Source organism: Bombina bombina, chromosome 3, assembly GCF_027579735.1.
Source record: "Bombina bombina isolate aBomBom1 chromosome 3, aBomBom1.pri, whole genome shotgun sequence".
Classification (NCBI taxonomy): domain Eukaryota; kingdom Metazoa; phylum Chordata; class Amphibia; order Anura; family Bombinatoridae; genus Bombina; species Bombina bombina.
The window spans coordinates 799,266,774-799,288,522 of record NC_069501.1 but is presented as its reverse complement, the minus strand read 5'-3'; the positions used below and the strand labels follow the sequence as shown (position 1 = coordinate 799,288,522).

General features: G+C 35.9%; 1 protein-coding gene across 1 annotated transcript in view; it reads left to right on the top strand.

Moving 5' to 3' along the window:
* GABRB3 (gamma-aminobutyric acid type A receptor subunit beta3) overlaps nt 1–21,749 on the top strand; it is a 325,518-nt gene that overhangs the window by 281,869 nt on the left and 21,900 nt on the right. The window contains exons 6-8 of the mRNA XM_053704898.1: nt 5,861–5,998; nt 15,805–15,957; nt 21,001–21,245. Of these exons, the coding sequence (XP_053560873.1) occupies nt 5,861–5,998; nt 15,805–15,957; nt 21,001–21,245 (536 nt within the window). The remainder of the gene's footprint in view (nt 1–5,860; nt 5,999–15,804; nt 15,958–21,000; nt 21,246–21,749) is intronic.

The following is a 21,749-nucleotide window of genomic DNA, read 5'->3' as shown; positions in this document are numbered from 1 at the left end:
GGGAACATTGTAGTATTTGAAGAAGAGAAGTGCTAAGTTGAGCAACCACACAGGAGGGGGTATAATGTGTTCAATAGGAGCTTCAGAGGAATCACTAGAGTGATGAAACTGATGGGAAAGGGCCTTTTTTATTCTTGGTCCCAGGAAGATAAGAGACCACAAAGTTAAAATGGGAAAAGAACAAGGCCCACCTGGCCTGTCGAGGATTGAATCTATGAGCAGTCTCAAGGTACATCAGATTTTTGTGGGCACACCATCCTTCTTACTGACAAAAAAGAAGCCAGCCCCGGAAGGAGAAGAGGAAGGGTGAATAAAACCTTTAGCTAGGTTCTCTTGGCTTTGGAGAGTGGATAAGTCCTCCCTTTAGGAAGTGGGGCTCCAAGAAAGAGGTAAATCTTGCAGTTGTTAGGGTGGTGGGGTGGCAGCACATCAGCTGCTTTCTTTTCAAACACATCAGTAAAGTCCACACGTAAATTAAGGGAAGGCTTAAAGGGGTCTGTAGGCTGGCAATGGAGATGTGGCGTAATGGAGTATTTTTAGTCAGACAGAAGTGGAAGCAGGATGTACCACAGGAGGCCAACTGTCCCTCAGTCCAGTCGAACACTGGATTGTGTATAGAGAGCCAAAGAAGACCAAGGATTACTGGTTGTGCTGGAGAATGAATGAAATTGAACTGCTACTGTTCGGTATGAAGGATTCCCACAGTCATGGTTAGGGGTGCTGATTCGAAAAGGATTAAACCTGATCCAAGGGGAGTGCCATCCATAGTTATTTTAAGACAGTTTTTTCTGCAGAAGAGGTAACCCTGCCTGAATCATGAAACAGTGATCCAGAAAATTTCCAGCTGCCCCTGAATCAATAAAGGCCTGAGTGTGGACAGAATTCTGAAGAAAGGAGAGGATTTAGTAGTAACCACCCTTAGAGGTACCCCAGTTTTATCCTCTAAGCATTGGCTTTTCCCGGCAGGATATCACAGTTCTTTAGCTGGTGTGAATTAGAACCACAGTAGAAACACAGTCTCAATCTCCTTCTTCTCTGTCTTTCAGATTCTGTTGGTTTGAGGGAGGAGAGATCTATAGGTTCCTCTAGTGAGGTAACTGGAGGTGCTGAAGGGGTTGAGGATGGTCTAGAGACCAGATGAGTAGGAGGATGAGAGGGAAGGATTCTACGAGTTCTGTCTCTCTCAGCTTGTCTCTCCTGAAAGCGAGAATCCAGACTAATACAAAGTGCTATGAATTCGTCCAGGGAAGTAGGGACATTACGATAGGTAAGCTCGTCCTTGATGCGTTCCTGCAAACCTTTCCTAAAGGTCGTCTTGAGAGCACTGTCATCCCAACTGGTCTCAATTGCCAAAGTGCAAAACTCAATGCTGTATTGTGCCACAGTTCTATTACCCTGGTAGAGATCCAAGAGAGAGTACTCTGCAGCAGCAGTGTGGCTGGAGGTTCCAAATACAGAAGATAATGCAGAAGTGATGGCATCAGCATTTTTCAGGAGTTGAGCACTCTGTTCCAAAAGAGGAGACACGCAGGCTAGGGCCTTGTCTTCCAGTAAGGAAATTATAAAAGCGACCTTTGACTGATGAGACAGGAAGGTGTGGGCGTCATTGCAAAAGTGCAGCCTGCACTGGTTGAGGAAACCCCTACAGTCGGTAGTATCATCATACTTGTCATGTAATGGTATCCGGGGTATACTTCCAGAAGCAGGGGAAGGAGCTTCGGCACTAACAGCTGCCACTGGCTAGGTAACAACAGGAGCAGCGTTCTTTTCTGCAACCAGTGAAGAGAGCAAAGCAGTTATAGCCTGTAGTTTTTAATTCACACTCTGCAAATGTGCAATGTGTGTTCCCAGCGTCAGACCCTGATGAGTAACTGCATTTGCTACCTCATTTGGGTCCATGGCCCAAGTATAATGTAATGCTTGTGGAATATTTCACTATCAGACCAAACTTGGCCAGTAGTCTTCTGATCCCGGCATCAAGTGGAATGATAGGAAATATCCCAGAGCAGAGAGAGAGTTTGTAAAATGAGGTAAGCAGTACCCACAGCAGGCAGGGCAGTACTCAGCGGCAACAGGAAGGTAATCCAGAAGTATGGCAGTTCAGGGGTAAACCAATAGAAGGACCGGGAACAGGCAGGAATCAGCAACAAAAGGATATTCAGCAGTTTAGCAGTTCAGGGGTAAACCAATAGGATGGTCAGACTGACAGAGTTCAGCAACAAAGTTGCAATCCAGTAGTTCAGGGGTTAAGCAAGCAGAGTAGTCAAACAAGCAGAGTTCAGTATCAGTATAGAAATCCAGTAGTTCAGGGGTTAAGCAAGCAGAGTAGTCAAACAAGCAGAGTTCAGTATCAGTATAGAAATCCAGTAGTTCAGGGGTTAAGGCAAGCAGAGTAGTCAAACAAGCAGAGTTTAGTATTAGTATAGCAATCCAGTAGTTCAGGGGTTAAGGCAAACAGAGTAGTCAAACAAGCAGAGTTCAGTATCAGTATAGCAATCCAGTAGTTCAGGGGTTAGGGCAAGCAGATTAGTCAAACAAGCAGAGTTCAGTATCAGTATAGCAATCCAGTAGTTCAGGGGTTAAGGCAAGCACATTAGTCAAACAGGCAGAGTTCATCAACAGAGTATTAATGTAGCAATCCAGTACACAGATATACAGCACCCAGGAGAACACGAAGTAACACCTATACATGGGCACAGGTGAGAGAGACTGAAGCACTTACATAGGGAAGACAGGGTGGGCGGGCGGTGATGATGTCATCACCATGCCGCAGTTACACTGCCTGCATCCGTGGCAACGGCCACAGCAGAGTGAATGAGCAGCGTGACAGTATTTATATATTTACAGACATATATACACATATAAACACATTAATACATATGTATACATATAAATACACATATATAACTGCATTGAAGCCCTTTGCTGTTAAGTAGATGAAAACATGTAAAAAGCATATGTATGCAATATTCATATTTAATAAAGGGTTATACTGTGTATTTACTGTAATTTTTATCTATTCTAATGTTCCGCTTATAGCAGAATATGTTCTAAGTATTTCTAAATAGATATTCCTATAAATATCTATTTAGAAATACTTGGAACATTATATACACACAAACATTGCTTTACAGGTTAATAAAACAGATTGTTTTTGCCTAAAATAAATAAAAATTAAGTTCAAATCACAGAATTAAAATATGAAGATTGTTAACAAATTGAAAACAATATTCTAAATGATGATTTGGGAGGTTTAAATGTTATTCAATTTTCTTAAAATTACATGAAATAATTAATCACCCACATTAAGAATTAGTATTATTGGTTAGTCAATAGTAGTCTGAATTAAATAATTAATTATCTACCATGTATTACTTTTGCTTTCTTAAAATCCTTGCAAAAAACTAGTGATACACAGGTGTCTTATAGTTTTTGTTTATTTTGTATGTATCTCCTAACTTGTTTACTTAAAGCAACATAATGTTTCTACCATGTTCAGCAGGGATAGCCAACTAGTGGCCCAGGTGCCACATGCAGCCCTCTGCTCTAGTTGTGTGGCCCCTGTGAAAAAGCAAAGCTAAATATGTGGACCATAGGTTTTGTGACCTCAATTAAAGCAGAACTAAAAATGTGTTTTGGGGATTCTGGTGGTGGACAAACTAGGTGGCCACAAAAAAAGTCATCTACAGGGTGGATAGAGGAAACCCTGCAACTTTCCCTAAATCAAACTATGTGCCACTGGACATTTTTAGGAAATATATTATTATTTGTGTGCAGTTTTCAGCCCTTAAGGGTTGTAAAATATTAATCTAAGTGCTTTAAAGCTTCTAAAATACTGAGCTGTGGCCTTTATATTTTAGGAAGTTGGTTCATCGCTGATGTACAATATATGAAAGAGCACCCATTACAAATATGTTATTTTTTGCCTTTAAAATGTTAAGCAAAAACTGGTTTAATTTTAAAAAAGAGGCTCATAGCCGTGTAGTTGACAACAACGACTTTCACTTAAAAATTTTGTCTATTCAGCACAGTACCAGCTATTTAAAAAAAGAAAGCCTTTCATTACATTGTGAAATATTCTCTTTTAGATAGAACAGTAAACATTGCAGAGGATCATGTCCCTTTAATTCAGGTTTTTTGTTTGTTTTTTTTTTTATTTATTTTATTATTAATTGAAAAAGGTTTGAAATTAAAGGGATAGTATAGTCAAAATTAAACTTTCTTGATTCAGATAGCTCATACAATTTTAAGCAACTTTCTAATTTACTCCTATTACCAATTTTTCTTCATTCTCTTGGTATCTTTATTTTTAAAAAGCTGGAATGTAACCATAGAAGCTGGCCCATTTTTGGTTCAGAACCTGGGTAGTGCTTGCTAATTTGTGTCTAAATGTAGCCATCCAGTCAGCAAGCGCTACCCAGGTGCTGAACCAAAAATGTGCCGGCTCGTAAGCTTACTTTCCAACATTTTAAAATAAAGATACCAATAGAACAAAGAAACGTTGACAATAGGAGTAAATTAGAAAGTTGCTTAAAATTGCATGCTCTATCTGAATCATGAAAGTTTATTTTTGACTATACTATCCCTTTAATTATAAAAAATCAGCAGCTATACAATATTTTTGTCTGCAAATTAAATTGCTTTGGAATAGAGACCATTGTTTACAGTGAGGATATTATGTGGTTTAGGGGCAGAATTTATTGCACAACAGAAATTATCAATACGGTTTTGCACAACAGCTTAGATTCAAAGAAATACATTAGTCAAACAAATATATTGCGTAAATACAAAACTTGCTGCAACATCATAGCTCACAAATTGCACATTTCATACAAATTTGTACCCTTCCTTTTGTCACTAATGTAAGCTGTGAGTGAAGCACCAAAATAATCAATGGAGCTGTCTGATAACTGTTCACTTCTCAGTTCACTTCTCAGTACATATAACAAGTTACACTTCAAAGATAACATCATTACAAAAAGGCCATTTACAGAACAAACTACAGTAAGTAAAATGAGAAAAAAGCTTCCTCTGTGAAACAATCCAACTTAAATTGGAAACAGTTATAGGGAAATAAAAGAAAAGGAAAAACAGGATTTGTCAACTTTGAATTAGTGAGACTTGACTGGGAGGTGAGATACTTCACAAGGACAATAGAGTTCTACATGCTTGGTAAAGATGTAGGTGAAAAGTCCTGAATACACCCAGAGAACACCTCAGAGTACCCACTGCCAGGCCCTGGATACACCTTCCGATCTAACCAAACAGAGACATGATTATTTTACAATTGCAAGCATTTACATAAAACATTTACGTAAAAAATTGACATACTTCATATGCAGAATATCATGAATTTGACACCTCATGTAACATCATGAGCATCTGTGAATCTAGGCCTATTTCTTACAGCTAGTAGGCTGCTTTTAAGACCCTGTTATCTGTGAGACTATAAACATAAGAAAGGGTATAAAGAGGTGTATTTATATTTTGTTATAGAATAGAAATTAATTTGTCCCCTTTATTTGTTCCACTGGCAAATTCTAGCGTTTTACAAATGCTAGGATTTACCATAACTTAACTTTCTTAAAACATCTAATAAGTTAAAAAAAATTATCCTTTTCTTTTTCTAGTGAATATATTAGAAACAAATGAACTAATTAACTTTCAAATTTTCAGAGTTTGTAGAAACTGCAAATCATTATTCAGCCAAACTGGCCTTTGCAAAGCAGATTTATGGTTATTTTTAAAATCAGTCATAAAATGGAATATCAGTTCAAACCTGAAAAAGTTATAATTAAGGTTATAATGAAACAGTGAGTTTGCCATCAAACATACTAAATACTAAATCTATGTTTTGCAGATGGATACACAACAGATGACATACAGTTTTACTGGAGAGGGGGAGAAAAAGCTGTGACTGGAGTTGAGCGGATTGAGCTGCCTCAATTTTCAATAGTGGACTATAAACTGGTGTCAAAAAATGTTGTGTTTGCTACAGGTGAGTGTTTCATCTAGTTAGTACATTTATTTTACTAATTTCATGTTTTACTACAAGCTTGAAAACAATATATATTACATTACATTTTCTAGCTTATGGGGAAAAGTTTAAATCTATCTATCTATATCTATCTATCTATCTATCTATCTATCTATCTATCTATCTATCTATATATTATCTATCATTTTATATAAAAAATATGTTTAATACAAATAGATGATAGATAGAAAGATAGACAGATACAGTAGACAGATAGGTACAGTAGATAGATAAACATTTTGGGCTAGATTACAAGTGGAGTGCTAAATTATCGCGCACCAGCAAACAGTCGAATTTGCCCGTTTGTGGGCGTGTGATAAATAACCAGTCATTGCAAGTGGATAGTTATTGCTAATGCAAGCTCAGAAAATGTATTAGAGATAAGTTCTCTGGTTAATTTTCTAAAAATGCCCCAAATGTCCTCAAAATAAAAGGCATTATAGTTTTTTTAATTAAGAAACATGTAGCATTTTTTAAAATTCTGGGTCCTCACACCTCCTCCTGGAGGAGGTTGGATTGGAGTGTTGTATTCTGAATATCTGTCCTCTGTTAACTGATCAAGCTTCTTTTCATAGTCGCCTCAATACCACTCGCTCCTCATACTGTTTCCTGAATCGCTACTGCCAACCTCAAGTTGGACAAGGTACCCCACGTGGCCTCCGTGCTCCAACAGTGCTTGTTAGTGGATCCAGTCCGTTCAAAAATGAGAGGTGCCAGGCACAAAGAGAGTCAATAGTATAAAGAAAAAAGCAGCCGGCAGCATCTAAAGCTGGTAAAAACAAGTATCTTTATTGGTCACATTTAAAACAGCCAGGTAGCGTATATACACATACGAACACATAAATATACATGTAAATAAGCATATACCTATATATTTATATTTGCTGCCATTGATGCGCTACTTAACCCCTTTGCTGCGTTTAGGTTATAGCCTATGGAACCATGCTCTCATGATGTTGCGTTCACATTGCGCTTAACTTGTAATACCAGCGCACATTAGCGTGCACTGGTATTACAAAGTGGAGCACTAATATCGTTTGCAGGCAAGCGATATATAGCACTCTACTTGTAATCTGGCGCTTTGTGGGGTTGAATCTTAGGTTGTTAATGACAACATGTACAGAAAGAAAGGTTAGTGTGTCTTTTTCTTTAGGCAAAGAAAAATAGGCAAAGAAAAATATTATCTATTTTTTTACTTTTTGATATACTTAAAATGTATCTCATTAAGTAATCTTCACATTTAAATTAAACTTCACATAAAATAAAAAAAATCACACACATGCTCACCTATATAAAACCTATATACCAGCTCAGAGGATAATTTAAAACAGGGAGTATAAAGAGGTACCTTTCACAAATAAATTAGGTTCCTCTAGTGCATGGGGTTCAGAGTAAAAATGTATACCTGTATATCAAAAAGAAAACAAAAAGAAGACCCTATCCAGCATCTACTCATCTACTCATCAGCATCTACTCATTGCCTGTATAATTAAAAACGTTGCTTGGGAAAGCACCAATGTCATTAAAGGAAGGGGTGAAACACACATTTTGTGCTTTGACCACACCTCTTCAATCGCTGGGATGGTTGTGACTGTGTTTGGAGCCGTTACAGATGGAACCTCTCTGTGGATGTTCCTCCAGTTGGTGTTCAGTAGGAGAAGGTATGTGTTGAGGATAACAATTGAAGAGTACTAGGAGTCCAGTAAGCACAGAAGTACCTGGTAAGAGCGTCACGGTATTGGTAACCCTAGGAGGATCATTTGACTGGCTTATCTTGCCTTAATAAGTCTGGACTGCCTGCTCAATTAACATGATGCAGAGAAAAGACTGATAACTTGATAACTGTATAAGGTGGCTATCAGTGAGGCTTTGTTTTATGCTATTAACTTTTAACATCAGGCTGAAACTAAACTGTGCTGCAATATAATATGCCTTTGAATTAAGGGTGGAACTGCGTGATATTAAAAGCTTTCAGATTTTTTTTGGTGCTGCTAACTTTTTATATCAGGCTGGAATTTATGCTGTGCTGCAATATAATACAATGTGTTTTGAACTAATACATTTATGGATGCACGTTATTAGCTGCTGTTGTTAATTTATGCTGTGCTGCTATCAGGACCGTCTTTAACACAGGGCAAAAGGGGCAGCTGCCCTGGGCCCAGTTTCTGTTGAGGGGCCCAAGAGTCCAAAAAAAAAAAAATTTTTTTTTTTTTTTTTAATGGTTCATACCAGACTCCTGATTTGACATGGGGAACACACACATTCTGTCCTAATACTGTCACAGTCAAAATTACTCTGCTTATATATATATATATATATATATATTTTTTTTTTTTAAACTGTGCCAGACCGTGCCAGTGTCATGTGACATGCCAAGCTATTGCCATGTGCTGTTTTAGATGTGCACTGTGCAGCACTGAATGCAAAGCCCTAACTCGGCATCCAGCCATTCCCACTGCATCATAAAAGGTCCTACTGGGGTTACCACTGTTACCAGGTAACTGCTCTGGTTGTGGGGATTGTTTCTGGGTAGGACTGACTGTAGGTGCATGCAGCAGAAAGCTGGAGCGGCAAGAACGTGAGGATTTGAGCATCTGTGCAGCTGCATACACTGCTCTCTTCAGTCTTGAGGCTGTGTGACTCATCTCACACTGTATCCATGCAGCCTTTGACAGACAGCATCCAGTCTGCTGGTCCCCTTAGCCCTGCTCTTTCTGCTGTGGCCCTAAGATCAACTAACTGAAGTTTGTTAGGGGAACAGTGCTTTGTAGAAAGGTGTTAATGGGAAGAATAAGTGAGTGCACACACACCCCTCCCCATGCAGCATTGTCTAGTGCAAAGTGAGAGGGAACTTGTTCCTAGCAAAGAAGTGACATGTGCTGCTGTGGCTGATGTATAGGGTCATGCTGATACTTCACACATTAATGTAAGGTTTATTTTTATAGTTTTTGTTTTCTCTCTGTCTCAGATTTTATAGCTTCCCATAGTAGTTCTGCTGTTCCAGTCAGTAAACTTATACTGCACCTCCATGCTTCCTCCTCAGTCTTTACCTTGCTTTGCTCCTGTTGGCTGCCCTAAATCTCTTTAACCAGCTAACCTCACACCAGAATCACATTCAAAAGAATATTAAATGAATCCACAGTGGAGGAATTTATATATTTATTTACTTATTAGTACTGCTTAGGTCCAGTTTCACATATTGCAATTTATTTCATTTTTTAAATGATTAGCTCAGCAGTGGATAATCAACTGCTGGGCTAATAATTAAAAAAAAAATAGATTTAGTTGTTTTTTGGGATGTTGGGGTGGAGAGCGAAATTGCATGGGGGGGGGGGCCCAAGAAAATTTTCGCCCAGGGTCCAGTCAATATTAAAGACGGCCCTGGCTGCTATACACTGCACTTTTGAACTAATACATTTATGAATGCATGTTATTAACTGCTTCTATCAATGTTCTGGAACTGTGTGACCTAAATAGTTGCTTACATCTTTTAGTGCTACTGGACACTATTTTAGATACCTCACTTTGGAGATTTCTAATCACAGTTTGGGAATGTCTGTAACCACTGCTATTTGCCCTAAATTTATATATATATATATATATATATATATATATATATATATATATATATATATATATATATATATATATATATATATATATATATATATATATTCTAGGTGTGAATAATAAATTTAGAATTATTAATACCTATGTCCAATCTACTTATGTGGGATGTATTTGGTTCATATTTTTAATTATATATATATTGATATAGAGTCACTTAGGGCTTGAGGTGCTAATGTTTCATTAAAGATAATTTATCAGAATTTTCAGTGCCACAGTCCAAAGCAGTCCATCCTTCAATAGCAGCTACTGGTGACTGAGGGATAATACTCACTTGAATTTTGTCATTTTGTAGTGTATGTTTATTTGCTTTAATCCATAGTGTGATATCACATTTAATTTTTAAAGGACACAATTCAAGTGGCACGCTAACAGTTGCATGCGATTGATATCGGGTTTATCACGTTTGCTTGCATCAAAAGAAGTGCGCGTATTACAAGTTGAAAGTAAATGCATTTGCTTGAGGGAAATTTAGTTTAATGCGCATCGGGTTATCACAGCCTCAGAGCTCTGGTTAACTTCTACATTTGAATAAAAAGTTGCACAAAAACATTAAAAATACATTTAAAAGTACAGTTACACTCATAACACTATCTAATGAAAAATAATAAAAAAAAAAATTGCAATAAAAAGTTATAAGGGCTCAAACATATGAGGTCTCAGGTGAGAGAGAATACATAAACGTCTATGTATATGTATGTACATGTATGTACAATGAGGCCCTTTAGAGTTAAGTAGCTAAAAACGTGTAAAATATTAATATTTAATAAAGTGTTCAACTATGTACTGTAAATATTTGACATAGGTGAAAATGTTCTAAGTATTTTTAAATAGACATTCCTATCTATATCTGTATCTATCTATCTATCTATCTATCTATCTATCTATCTATCTATCTATCTATCTATCTATCTATCTATCTATCTATATTATATCTGTATCTATCTATCTATATTATGTGTTTATGAATAAAAAAGAACCTATTCTGCTATGTGAAGAACATTGAAATGTGAAATATTAATATTTCATGTTGGGTTAGTGCACTTGAGAAAATGTGATCAGGTTTGCGCAACTTGTATTTTTTCAACTTTTTCAACTCAATTGAAGTCTATGCGGGGTATAGTTTAACGTGGTCACAATATTGTTACTTTGGATTTTTGTGTGCATGGGGTTAGCAAATTAGCGCATGAGCGAAAACATTTTATTTTCAAATTGTAATACACACTGTATCAGACGCACGCCAAAATCCGAAGTCAAGAGCAGATAGTGAGCGAGCATGATTGATAAACAATTTTCTACTCATAATCTAGCTCAATAGTGTTTAAATGCCAGGAGTCTGAGTGAGAGTTTAACATCCTGGAAAGTGAAGGGGACCTGATAACTACATTGTTTCTCAGGGTGCTATGAAATTTATGAGGTGGGAACTGCTCAGATAAACGAATATTTACTACAAACCCCTCACCTGAATTGTAAGTTTGCAAAGCACAAATATAAATATAAGGCCTCTACAGCAAAATTATCTTTTTTGTTGATAGGTAAGTACTATTAAGCAAATTCTTTGGATCTTTTCAGTGGTTGAAAACATTGACGGCACAGTTGCCAGTGGCCCTTTTCACTGCTTACAAAAAAAACAAAAAACACTTATTGATATGAATTATGACTTTATTGTCTGAGGACTGGCTATTAAGCGTAAATAATTTCTGTGTAGTAGTTACTTACCGTTAACTGTTTAAAGGGACATGAAAGTTAAAATTAAACTTTCATGATAAAGACTGAGCTTGCAGTTTCAAACAATTTTACAATTTAATGGGACATGAAATCCATTTTTTTTTCATGATTCAAATAGAACATACAATTTTAAACAACTTACAGCTAGATTACGAGTTTTGCGTTATGAGTGAAAAAAATATTCTATGTGTTTGGTGGACGGCTAGCTTTGAGAGTTTCCTGCTGGTTGCTGGGGGACGCTTCAGCTGGTCGTGACGTCAGACGCCGCTGCTTTGGAAGTTAGCGTTGTGAAAGATTCTGCTTTTCAGGCGTTCAGTGGGACTCATCAGGCAGCTTTACATAATACTCATGTTCATCTTATGTGGATGCTGATATTACCATTTTTTAATGTAAGTGCTTATGTTTCTTTGCACTGTGATACTAAATACACACTCTAAGCCGTTTTCTTTGCGCTCTGTTTAATGTTTATTATAGTTATGCTTCATAACGCTGCTTTTTCCATAACGCTGCTGATACAAGTCTTGTAGGTATAGGTGTACCGCACACCTTTTTGGCCGTCTTGCAACTTCAGTACCGCACTTTTTAAAAAGTCCTTTTTCAATGGGACTCCTATAGCGCCGGTATTACGAGTTTGCCTGGGAGGCCAAAAAGTGAGCTTTACACCCTATACTGACAAGATCCGTTTCGCCATCTAAAGTCAGTAGGTTTGAGTTTTACGTTACAAGCTGTATCATAAAACTTATAACTAAAGTGTTAAAAAGTACACTAATACCCATAAACTACCTAATAACCCCTAAACCGAGGCCATCCCACATCGCAAACACTATAATAAATTTATTAACCCCTAATATGCCGCTCCGGACCTCGCTGCCACTATTAAAATGTATTAAACCCTATTCCGCCGCTTCCCGACATCGTTGCCACTATCATAGACCTATTAACCCCTAAACCGCCACCCTCCCGCGTCGCAAACACTATTTAAATATTATTAACCCCTAATCTGCCATCCGCCCACACTGCCGCTTTAATAAACCTATTAACCACTGAACCGCAAGCCCCCACAATGAAATAAACTAAAATAAATTATTAACCCCTAAACCTCTGACCTCCCACATCACTAACTCTACATAAATATATTAACTCTTAATCCTTACCCTAACGTAACCCTACGTCTAACCCTAACCCTAACGTAACCCTAAGTCTAACACCCCCTAGCTTAAATATAATTAAAATACATCTAAATAAACCTTACAATTATTAACTAAATAATTCCTATTTAAAACTAAATACATACTTACCTGTAAAAAAAAACTAAGCTAGCTACAATATAACTAATAGTTATATTGTAGCTATATTAGGTTTTACAAACTTACCTGTAAAAAAAAAAACAAAGCTAGCTATAAAATAACTAATAGTTATATTGTAGCTATCTTAGGTTTTATTTTTATTTCACAGGTAAGTTTGTATTTATTTTAACTAGGGAGACTAGTTAGTAAATAGTTATTAACTATTTACTAGCTACCTAGTTAAAATAAATACAAAGTTAACTGTAAAATAAAACCTAACCTACCTTACACTAAAACCTAACATTAGAATAAAATAAAAAAATAAAAATTAATAAAATACAATTTACTAACTTACAGAAAAACCCCCACTAAATTACAAAAAAATAAAAAACGAAATTATCAAAAATAAAAACGAATTGCTCCTAATCTAATAGCCCTATCAAAATAAAAAAGCCAATAGAATGAGAGCTCAATCCTATTGGATGATTGGACCAGCCAATAGGATGAAAGCTCAATCCTATTGGCTGATTGTAACAGCCAATAGGATTTTTTCCCCTTTAATTCCTATTGGCTGATAGAAATCTTTGAGCCAATAGGAATGTAAGGGACGCCATCTTGGATGACATCACTTAAAGGGAACCTTCAGTTTACGTTGGCGAACATAAGAAGAGAATGCTCTGCGCCGGATATCTTGAAGATGGACCTGATCCGCACCGGATGGATGAAGATAGAAGATGCCGCACCTCAAGACACATGAGACCACAAATTATTTCACATATTTTAACTTTTTTCCATTTTTTCCTTAATGCTGCAAAAATTGCCTTCTTAATATTTCATAATTTTTTTAAATTTTTTAAATAAGGATGGGATCTTAGTCACACAATATGGCCATATTCTGCTTAAGCCAGTCACCACTTTCAAGGTGTCCCATAAAAGACTGGTCCTAACTCTAAAATTTTAGCCAAGCTAAGCTCAAGAATATAATTCTAATATATCAAAATAGAATTTCCAATCTCTCATCCAGACTGCATGGGATGAGGCTTCCTTGCTACATGTTATTACACATACTTCAAACTTGTTTCCCAATGCTGCAAAAAATTGCCTTCTCAACATCTCTTAACACTATGAAGTTAGCCAATACAATTCTAATATACCAAAATAACATTCCAACATTACAATACTATACCTCTCATCCAGACTGCATGGGATGAGGTTTTCTGGCTTTATATACACACAGTTAAATATCTGTGTCTGGAACACACCTGAACTGGGTGGAGTGCTTTAAACCAAAAGGGCTTTGGTCAGTTTCCCCAGTGATAAATCAGTAAGAAAAAATGGTTAAGTACATAGAAAATGTTCTTCTATGTGAAGAACATTCAAATGTGAAGTATTTCTTACCCCCTTCGGTTTTCATTACAGATCTAGTACTGTGTCGGGTTAGTGCATAAACCCTAACTGTTAGTTTTTGCTTTTCAAAGCGTGCCCCCTAGAACTCTATGGGGATAAACAATTAGCTAGTTGTGATATCCGAAGTCTTGAAGTTAGAGCTTCTGATCTGTTGCTTTCACGCTAACTTCTACTTTCAACTTGTAATACATATGCAAACCCCCTCACATGAAAAATTTAATTTAGCACGCGAGTGATTAAACTATTTAGTGCACTACTTTTAATCTGGCCTAATATGTTTTATATAATTAGAATTGTTTGAATGTATTATTATTTTATTACTTTATATTTACAGTATATATTTCTAAATTATTATGCACTATGTATTTTGTAAAAGTTTAACTTTGTGATGCTTACTAAATGGAAACCACATATTTAACATGTTTTATCTTATTCATAGCTCTATCTAGTTACTGTTCATCTGAGAATAATGGGAGATAAAATATATTTTTTTTGCCATAGAATATCTTGTAGAATTACTTAGCAGTGTTATGCCTTGGGCAATTCATGGTCCATTTAACGGAACAGACTTAGAAATGGTTAGTAAATCAAGCCCAAACAAGTCATTTGCGGATTAAAGTACTGCAACCTTTCCAGTACCAGAAATTCTTCATTTATTATAATACTACAATTTTATATGAATCTGTCTTGTGGAAAATAAAAGCATTCCATCCTAAAAATAAGTTTTTCTTTGGGCAAACAATTTAGAAGCATCCCTTTGGGATTTTTGGCTGAGTCTCTAATATTTCCTTCTGAGAGCACACTGGCACAAAACGTAACAAAATAAAGTACATGTGCGCAGTACACATTTATCATCTTCTTAAGTGCTGTTCACTTGAAAAATGTTCTAAGATTAGTTAGTATGACAGGCAATTCATACATATAACTAATTTTAAATCTTACCTTAAAATACGGTTTTACAGATTTTGTTTAAAAAATAATATTTCATGTCCTGTTGTGTATTATTTACATATAAAATATTAGTAATAGTAAGGTATATGACATTTGATTGGCCATTAAGAAAACACAAATTGGAATTGTTTTTTTGTCCATAACAAGGAAGACCAGATTACTATTGGTGATGATTGTAATGGTACATTTTAATATTTATTTATTTTTAACGTATTTTAATGAATTCACTCTTAAAAGTATTTAAAATGTCTACATAAAAGGTTTTGCTATTTACCATATCATAATGTTTTTATTAATTATGAAATAAGTTTTCATGTTAGTTAACCACTAATTTTACTTTATTTTAGATATGTGCATGGGATGAATAGTTAGTCACAAGAAAAAAAAATATTTATTTTGTGTGGTCCGTTATTCATAGACACATGGCATCATTTGGAATTTGTTTATTAATGTAAAGACATTCACTTGTGATATTATATGAGGAATGTATTCAGGGTAGCAGAGGACTAGCTGGACAGCAACTAAAACTTAAATAATGTTAAACATAGTAGCTAGTGCTACTCCTACAACTCATCCTTTTAATGGGGTTAGGACTATTCAAAAACAAAAATTGATTTTATGCGTAGTGGCTGAAAACCAACCATGTGCATAGATAGATAGATCGATAGATAGATAGATAGATAGATAGATAGATAGATAGATAGATAGATAGAAAATATATATGTGTGTGTAATAACTTTTCTTTTGTTTATTTTTTGTTTTTTACAGGTTCTTATCCTAGACTTTCGCTCAGCTTCAAGTTAAAAAGAAATATTGGATATTTCATTCTTCAAACATATATGCCATCCATATTAATTACTATTTTATCCTGGGTATCATTTTGGATTAATTATGATGCCTCTGCAGCTAGAGTTGCTCTCGGTATGTAAACTATAGTGATAATTATTTTTACATTGTGTGAACTTCCTGTTATTCATTGTTTGATGGAGATAGTTCTTCATAGGTTACTGTAATTTACGTTGTATCACTGTATATTCATGAAAAGTATACACACCTTTGTAACTTTCGCAGAAAAGATGACTAGTTGGGCTTTTTAATGTGTACTAAGAACGTAAACTAGTAAAACTATTCAGTGCCGAGTTAAAAGTAATACTACCCAGGTAAAAAATGTATGTTATCTGCTGTTATTTAAAATCAAAATTCCCAATCACAATAATGCTGTTCATTAATATTCTATCTTTAATGTTCACTTTTTATTTGCAATGGTTTTACAGTTTCCATTTGCAGTTACAAAAGCATGTAATGATATTGCTTGGGTAACAGAAAAGGGGAGATTAGGAAGCAGAAGCTACAAATATGGCCAAAGGTTGTCAAATATGTATAGGGACTGACACAGAGCACATTCAAGTAGCAGTTTTTGTTCTATTTGAATAGATGGACCCTACTAATTACCACAAGCTATTTCTCTCAAACTACCATAAACCACAGAAACTATCGGATAGTACCACAAACTACCTGCATAATTTGGATTTAAAAATATAAATAAATAAATGGGGAGGGGGGAATGTGTTTCTATTCGAATTTGAATGTTAGAACGAATGTTATTGTTGAAATTTGATTAACATAATCGAATGTTGATAAGAACGAATATTCTGAAACATTCTATAATCGAATGCTACAGTTTTCAAATGTCACTTTCCTATTCAAATGTTTAAAATGAGACTGAATGCCCACATTCTAAATTTCGAATGTAACATTAGATTTAACAAATACTATTCAGAAGTTCAATAGTTCATGTGGTAGGGAATTTAGTAAATTGATACATAATAGAGAAAAATATATCAATTCCAATTTTTCTATTTCAAATATTGCATAATTTGAATATTACATTTAAAGAAAGTATTAGAATTACTATTACAAATATATACATTTACATTTTTTTAATTTGAATATTGCATAATTCAAATTAAATTATTAGAAAATTTGAATAGAATATTACATTTAAAGAATGCATTAGAAATACTATTACATTAACACCTTAGTGACCAGACCATTTTTAAATGTTCTTACCGTTAAGGACCAGGGCTATTTTTACATTTCTGCTGTGTTTGTGTTTAGCTGTAATTTTCCTCTTACTCAGTTACTGTACCCACACATATTATATACCGTTTTTTCTCGCCATTAAACTGACTTTCTAAATATACCATTATTTTCATCATATCTTATAATTTACTAAAAATAAACTATAAAATATGAGGAAAAAAATAAAAAAAAACACTTTTTCTTACTTTGACCCCCAAAATCTGTTACACAGCTACAACCACCAAAAACACCCATGCTAAATAGTTTCTAAATTTTGTCCTGAGTTTCGAAATACCCAATGTTTACATGTTCTTTGCTTTTTTTGCAAGTTATAGGGCAATAAATACAAGTAGCACTTTGCTATTTCCAAAGCACTATTTTTCAAAATTAGCGCTATTTACATTGGGACACTGATATCTTTCAGGAATCCCTGAATATCCCTTGACATGTATATATATATTTTTAGAAGACATCACAAAGTATTGATCTAGGCCCATTTTGGTATATTTCATGACACCATTTCACCGCCAAATGCGATCAAATAAATAAAATCGTTCACTTTTTCACAAATGTTTTCACAAACTTTAGGTTTCTCACTGAAATTATTTACAAACAACTTGTGCAGTTATGGCATAAATGGTGGTAAATGCTTCTCTGGGATCCCCTTTGTTCAGAAATAGCAGACATATATGGGTTTGGCGTTGCTTTTTGGTAATTAGAAGGCCGCTAAATGCCACTGCGCATCACATGTGTATTATGCCCAGCAGTGAAGGGGTTAATTAGGGAGCATGTAGGGAGCTTCTAGGGTTAATTTTAGCTTTAGTGTAGTGTAGTAGACAACCCCAAGTATTGATCTAGGCTAATCTTGGTATATTTCATGCCACCATTTCACCGCCAAATGCGATCAAAAAAAAAAAAACATAAAATTTTTCACAATTTTAGGTTTCTCACTGAAATTATTTTCAAATATTGTGTGCAATTATGGCATAAATGGTTGTAAATTCTTCTCTGGGATCCCCTTTGTTCATAAATAGCAGACATATATGGCTTTGGCGTTGCTTTTTGGTAATTAGAAGGGCGCTAAATGCTGCTGCGCATCATACATGTATTATACCCAGTAGTGCAGGGGTTTATTAGGTAGCTTGTAGGGTGCTTGCATGGTTAATTTTAGCTTTAGTGTAGAGATCAGCCTCCCACCTGACACATCACACCCCCTGATCCCTCCCAAACAGCTTTCTTCCCTCCCCACCCCACAATTGTCCCCGCCATCTTAAGTACTGGCAGAAAGTCAGTACTAAAATAAAAAGGTATTTCTTTTCTTTCTTTTTTCTTTTTTAAAGCATATTTACATATGCTGCTGTGTAGGGTCCCCCCCTTAGCCCCCAACCTCCCTGAACCCCCCCAAACAGCTCTCTAACCCTCCCCCTCTACCTTATTTGGTGCCATATTGGGTACTGGCAGCTGTCTGCCAGTACCCAGTTTATACAAAAATATATATATTTTTTTATTTTATTTTTTATTTTCTGTAGTGTAGCTTCCCCCCCAAAAAGACCATCCCCCCACCTCCTCCCAGATCCCTTAACAATTTAGAAGTTTTTTTTTCTGTAGTGCAGCTGTTCCCATCTGCTCCCTCCCCGTGCACGTGCCCGCCACCACCCATGCAAGCGCGCGCTTCCGTGCGCACCCCCGGCGACCACGCTTCCAATTCCGCCCCCTCTTAATCATAAAAGTCATCGATGGGCTCCCACCCACCAACGATTTTCGGCCATCGATGTCCGATGCAGAGAGGGCCACAGAGTGGCTTTCTCTGCACCGGAGGGGTAAGAAGTGTTATTGCAGGATGCCTCGATATCGAGGCATCATTGCAATAACCGGAAAGCGGCTGGAAGCGATCAGGATAGCTTCCAGCCGCTTTAAACCCCAATGTTGTACAGGTTACGTCGCTGGTCTTTAAAGATCAGCTTGTGAAAGACGTACCCTGTATGACATGAGTGGCTCTCTCTGCACCGGAGGGGTAAGAAGTGTTATTGCAGGATGCCTCGATATCGAGGCATCACTGCAATAACTGGAAAGCGTCTGGAAGCGATCAGGATCGCTTCCAGCCGTTTTAAACCCCAATGTTGTGCAGGGTACATCGCTGGTCTTTAAAGACCAGTTTGTGAAAGACTTACCCTGTATGACATGAGTCGTTAAGGGGTTAACATATCAACGTAATACTGAAAACAAACAAGTTCTATATTTTTTTACAAGTTCTATTACTTGTAAGGTGAAAATTTACATAACTGCTAGCGGCTGCTGGTGGATTGGTTGAGTCTCTTTAAGGGAAATATTTGTTTTCAGTGCTAAGATATTTTAAAAAAGCAAATTCTCATTTTTAGTTTTTTTTTAAAGTTTATTACGTACTAAGTAAAAAAAAACAAGGAGCACATTTCACTCCACTACACCGTGACATATAATTTCCCGGCAGCAAACAATTCTTTTAATTTTAATGAAAAATGAAAATGCATAAAAATAACCCTGACAGGAAGGGCCCTGCCCCTCCAAGAACAGCTGCAGCAGACTGATTAATTCCACAGCTACTAGAGGAACCACAACACCATCAGTGCCAGCCTGCACTATAGGCACAGCCACTACAGCAATAATGGTGCAACCCTCTGCCACCAGCACCAACAGCAGTGCTGGAGACAGAGGTGGAAAGCATGTTGTTTCAGTGGCTGGGACCAGTAGTGTTGGCACCCCACCACTCAGAAAACATGCTAGTTCTTCCTTTCTTGAACCTGTGACACAGCCACCAGCTGAGATAAAAACTAGTAGTGTAACAACTGTCAGAGTTCTTGGATTGCTTGGGTCACGACCGGTGGCCAGTGTTACACGTAAATTATTTATTACTGAGTCAAACCCACTTAAAAAAAGTAGCAGTGCAAGTACCACCAGCAATGCCACTGTAACTAAACCACCAGAAGTGTCCATAGCTCCCTCCAACCGCGCCTTCAGGGCCATAGTCAGCAGCAGTCCCTAAGTACATATTTTAGTTTTACCAAAAGTGCTGTGCACAAAAATTTGATGTATAAATAAAATAATAAGTTAAGATTGCCTTGTCAGAGTCCAGCGGAGAGGGAGAATCGCAGAGCTGCAGTTGTAAAGGGTCACTGGTCCTAAAAAAAGGCCTCCTCAATGACAAAACCAAAAGGTAATAAAGCTGATTACAGCTTCAAAATGGCCAAAATTAAAAAGAAAAATGTAGTTGAAACGAAAATTTCAGGCAAAATTAGTCTGAAGCTAATGCAACCATGAACAAAAATGAACTAAAACTATTATTTTTTTAACACAACAAAAATTTCATATGCAATGAAATGGTTTCCACTGCACATCCCTGTTATTAAACTTAAAATGTGCTCTCTATTTTTATTATGTACAACAATCCTGTTCAATTGTTAGTTTTTTAAACATTACCCTAATGTATAAAATAATAGGAAACAAGATTTATTTCAGTTATCTTCCCATCAAGTTATCAAATGATTTGTGGGAAATGCATATAAATACAAGGTGACCTACATAAAATGCCAACTCACCCCCTCTATAATTTTAGTAGCTGGCTAGTTGGACATTTTACCATAGCACAATGCACCTGCGTTTATACCACTGAACAAAACATTAACATGCTAGAAATAAAAACTAATCATTTAATATGCTTTATTCTTAAATTCATGAAATCCTAATTGCCAGGATATTTATTTCATCTTATAATAAATTAAATATACTGTATCTTGAAACTAATTTAACAAAGTTTCTGCTAGAAAGCTGCTTTGTACAATAAAATGGGTAAATATTTCTCTGAATGAACTATATTTTTTCTTAGCTCTATTCCATATTTTTCTTTAGGAATAACTACTGTGCTGACCATGACTACTATCAACACCCATCTTCGAGAGACCTTACCTAAAATTCCTTATGTCAAGGCAATTGATATGTATTTGATGGGTTGCTTTGTCTTCGTCTTCTTGGCCCTATTAGAATATGCCTTTGTCAACTACATCTTCTTTGGAAGAGGTCCACAAATGCAAAAGAGGCTTGCAGAAAAGACAGCAAAGGCAAATAATGATCGCTCAAAATTTGAAAGCAACAGGGTACGAAATATTTTTACACTGTTTGTATTGTCTGTGTTTAGAAATTAAACTATTATTATTTAAGACATCTACATCTGTTAAACAGTTTTATGATAATAATGAAATAAATTACAAGAGTATCTTCATATTGAGGGATCTAAATTTGAACTAATTCAATTAAAAGTTTGACAACTTATTATATACCTGCTATAATTTAAAGTGATGGTACATTTTGCATATGTTAACACAAGATCTATGTAATTTATATATATATATTATCATTTATCAAGTGTAATTAGAGATGTGCTAAAAAAAAAAAAAAAATTTATTCTGTTCCATTCGTTTATCTATCCCTGTTCCATCTGCCCACTTCAAAACTCTTTTTTTTTTTCTTCCTTTTTTGCTCTCTGAGCAGCTGTAAATACTCTGAGCTGGATAGTCCCTTGCAGATACATCACATCTCAACAAATACACAAAAAAATAATTTTTAATTGGGCGGCCCAGAGGAGGGATAGTAAAACAAAT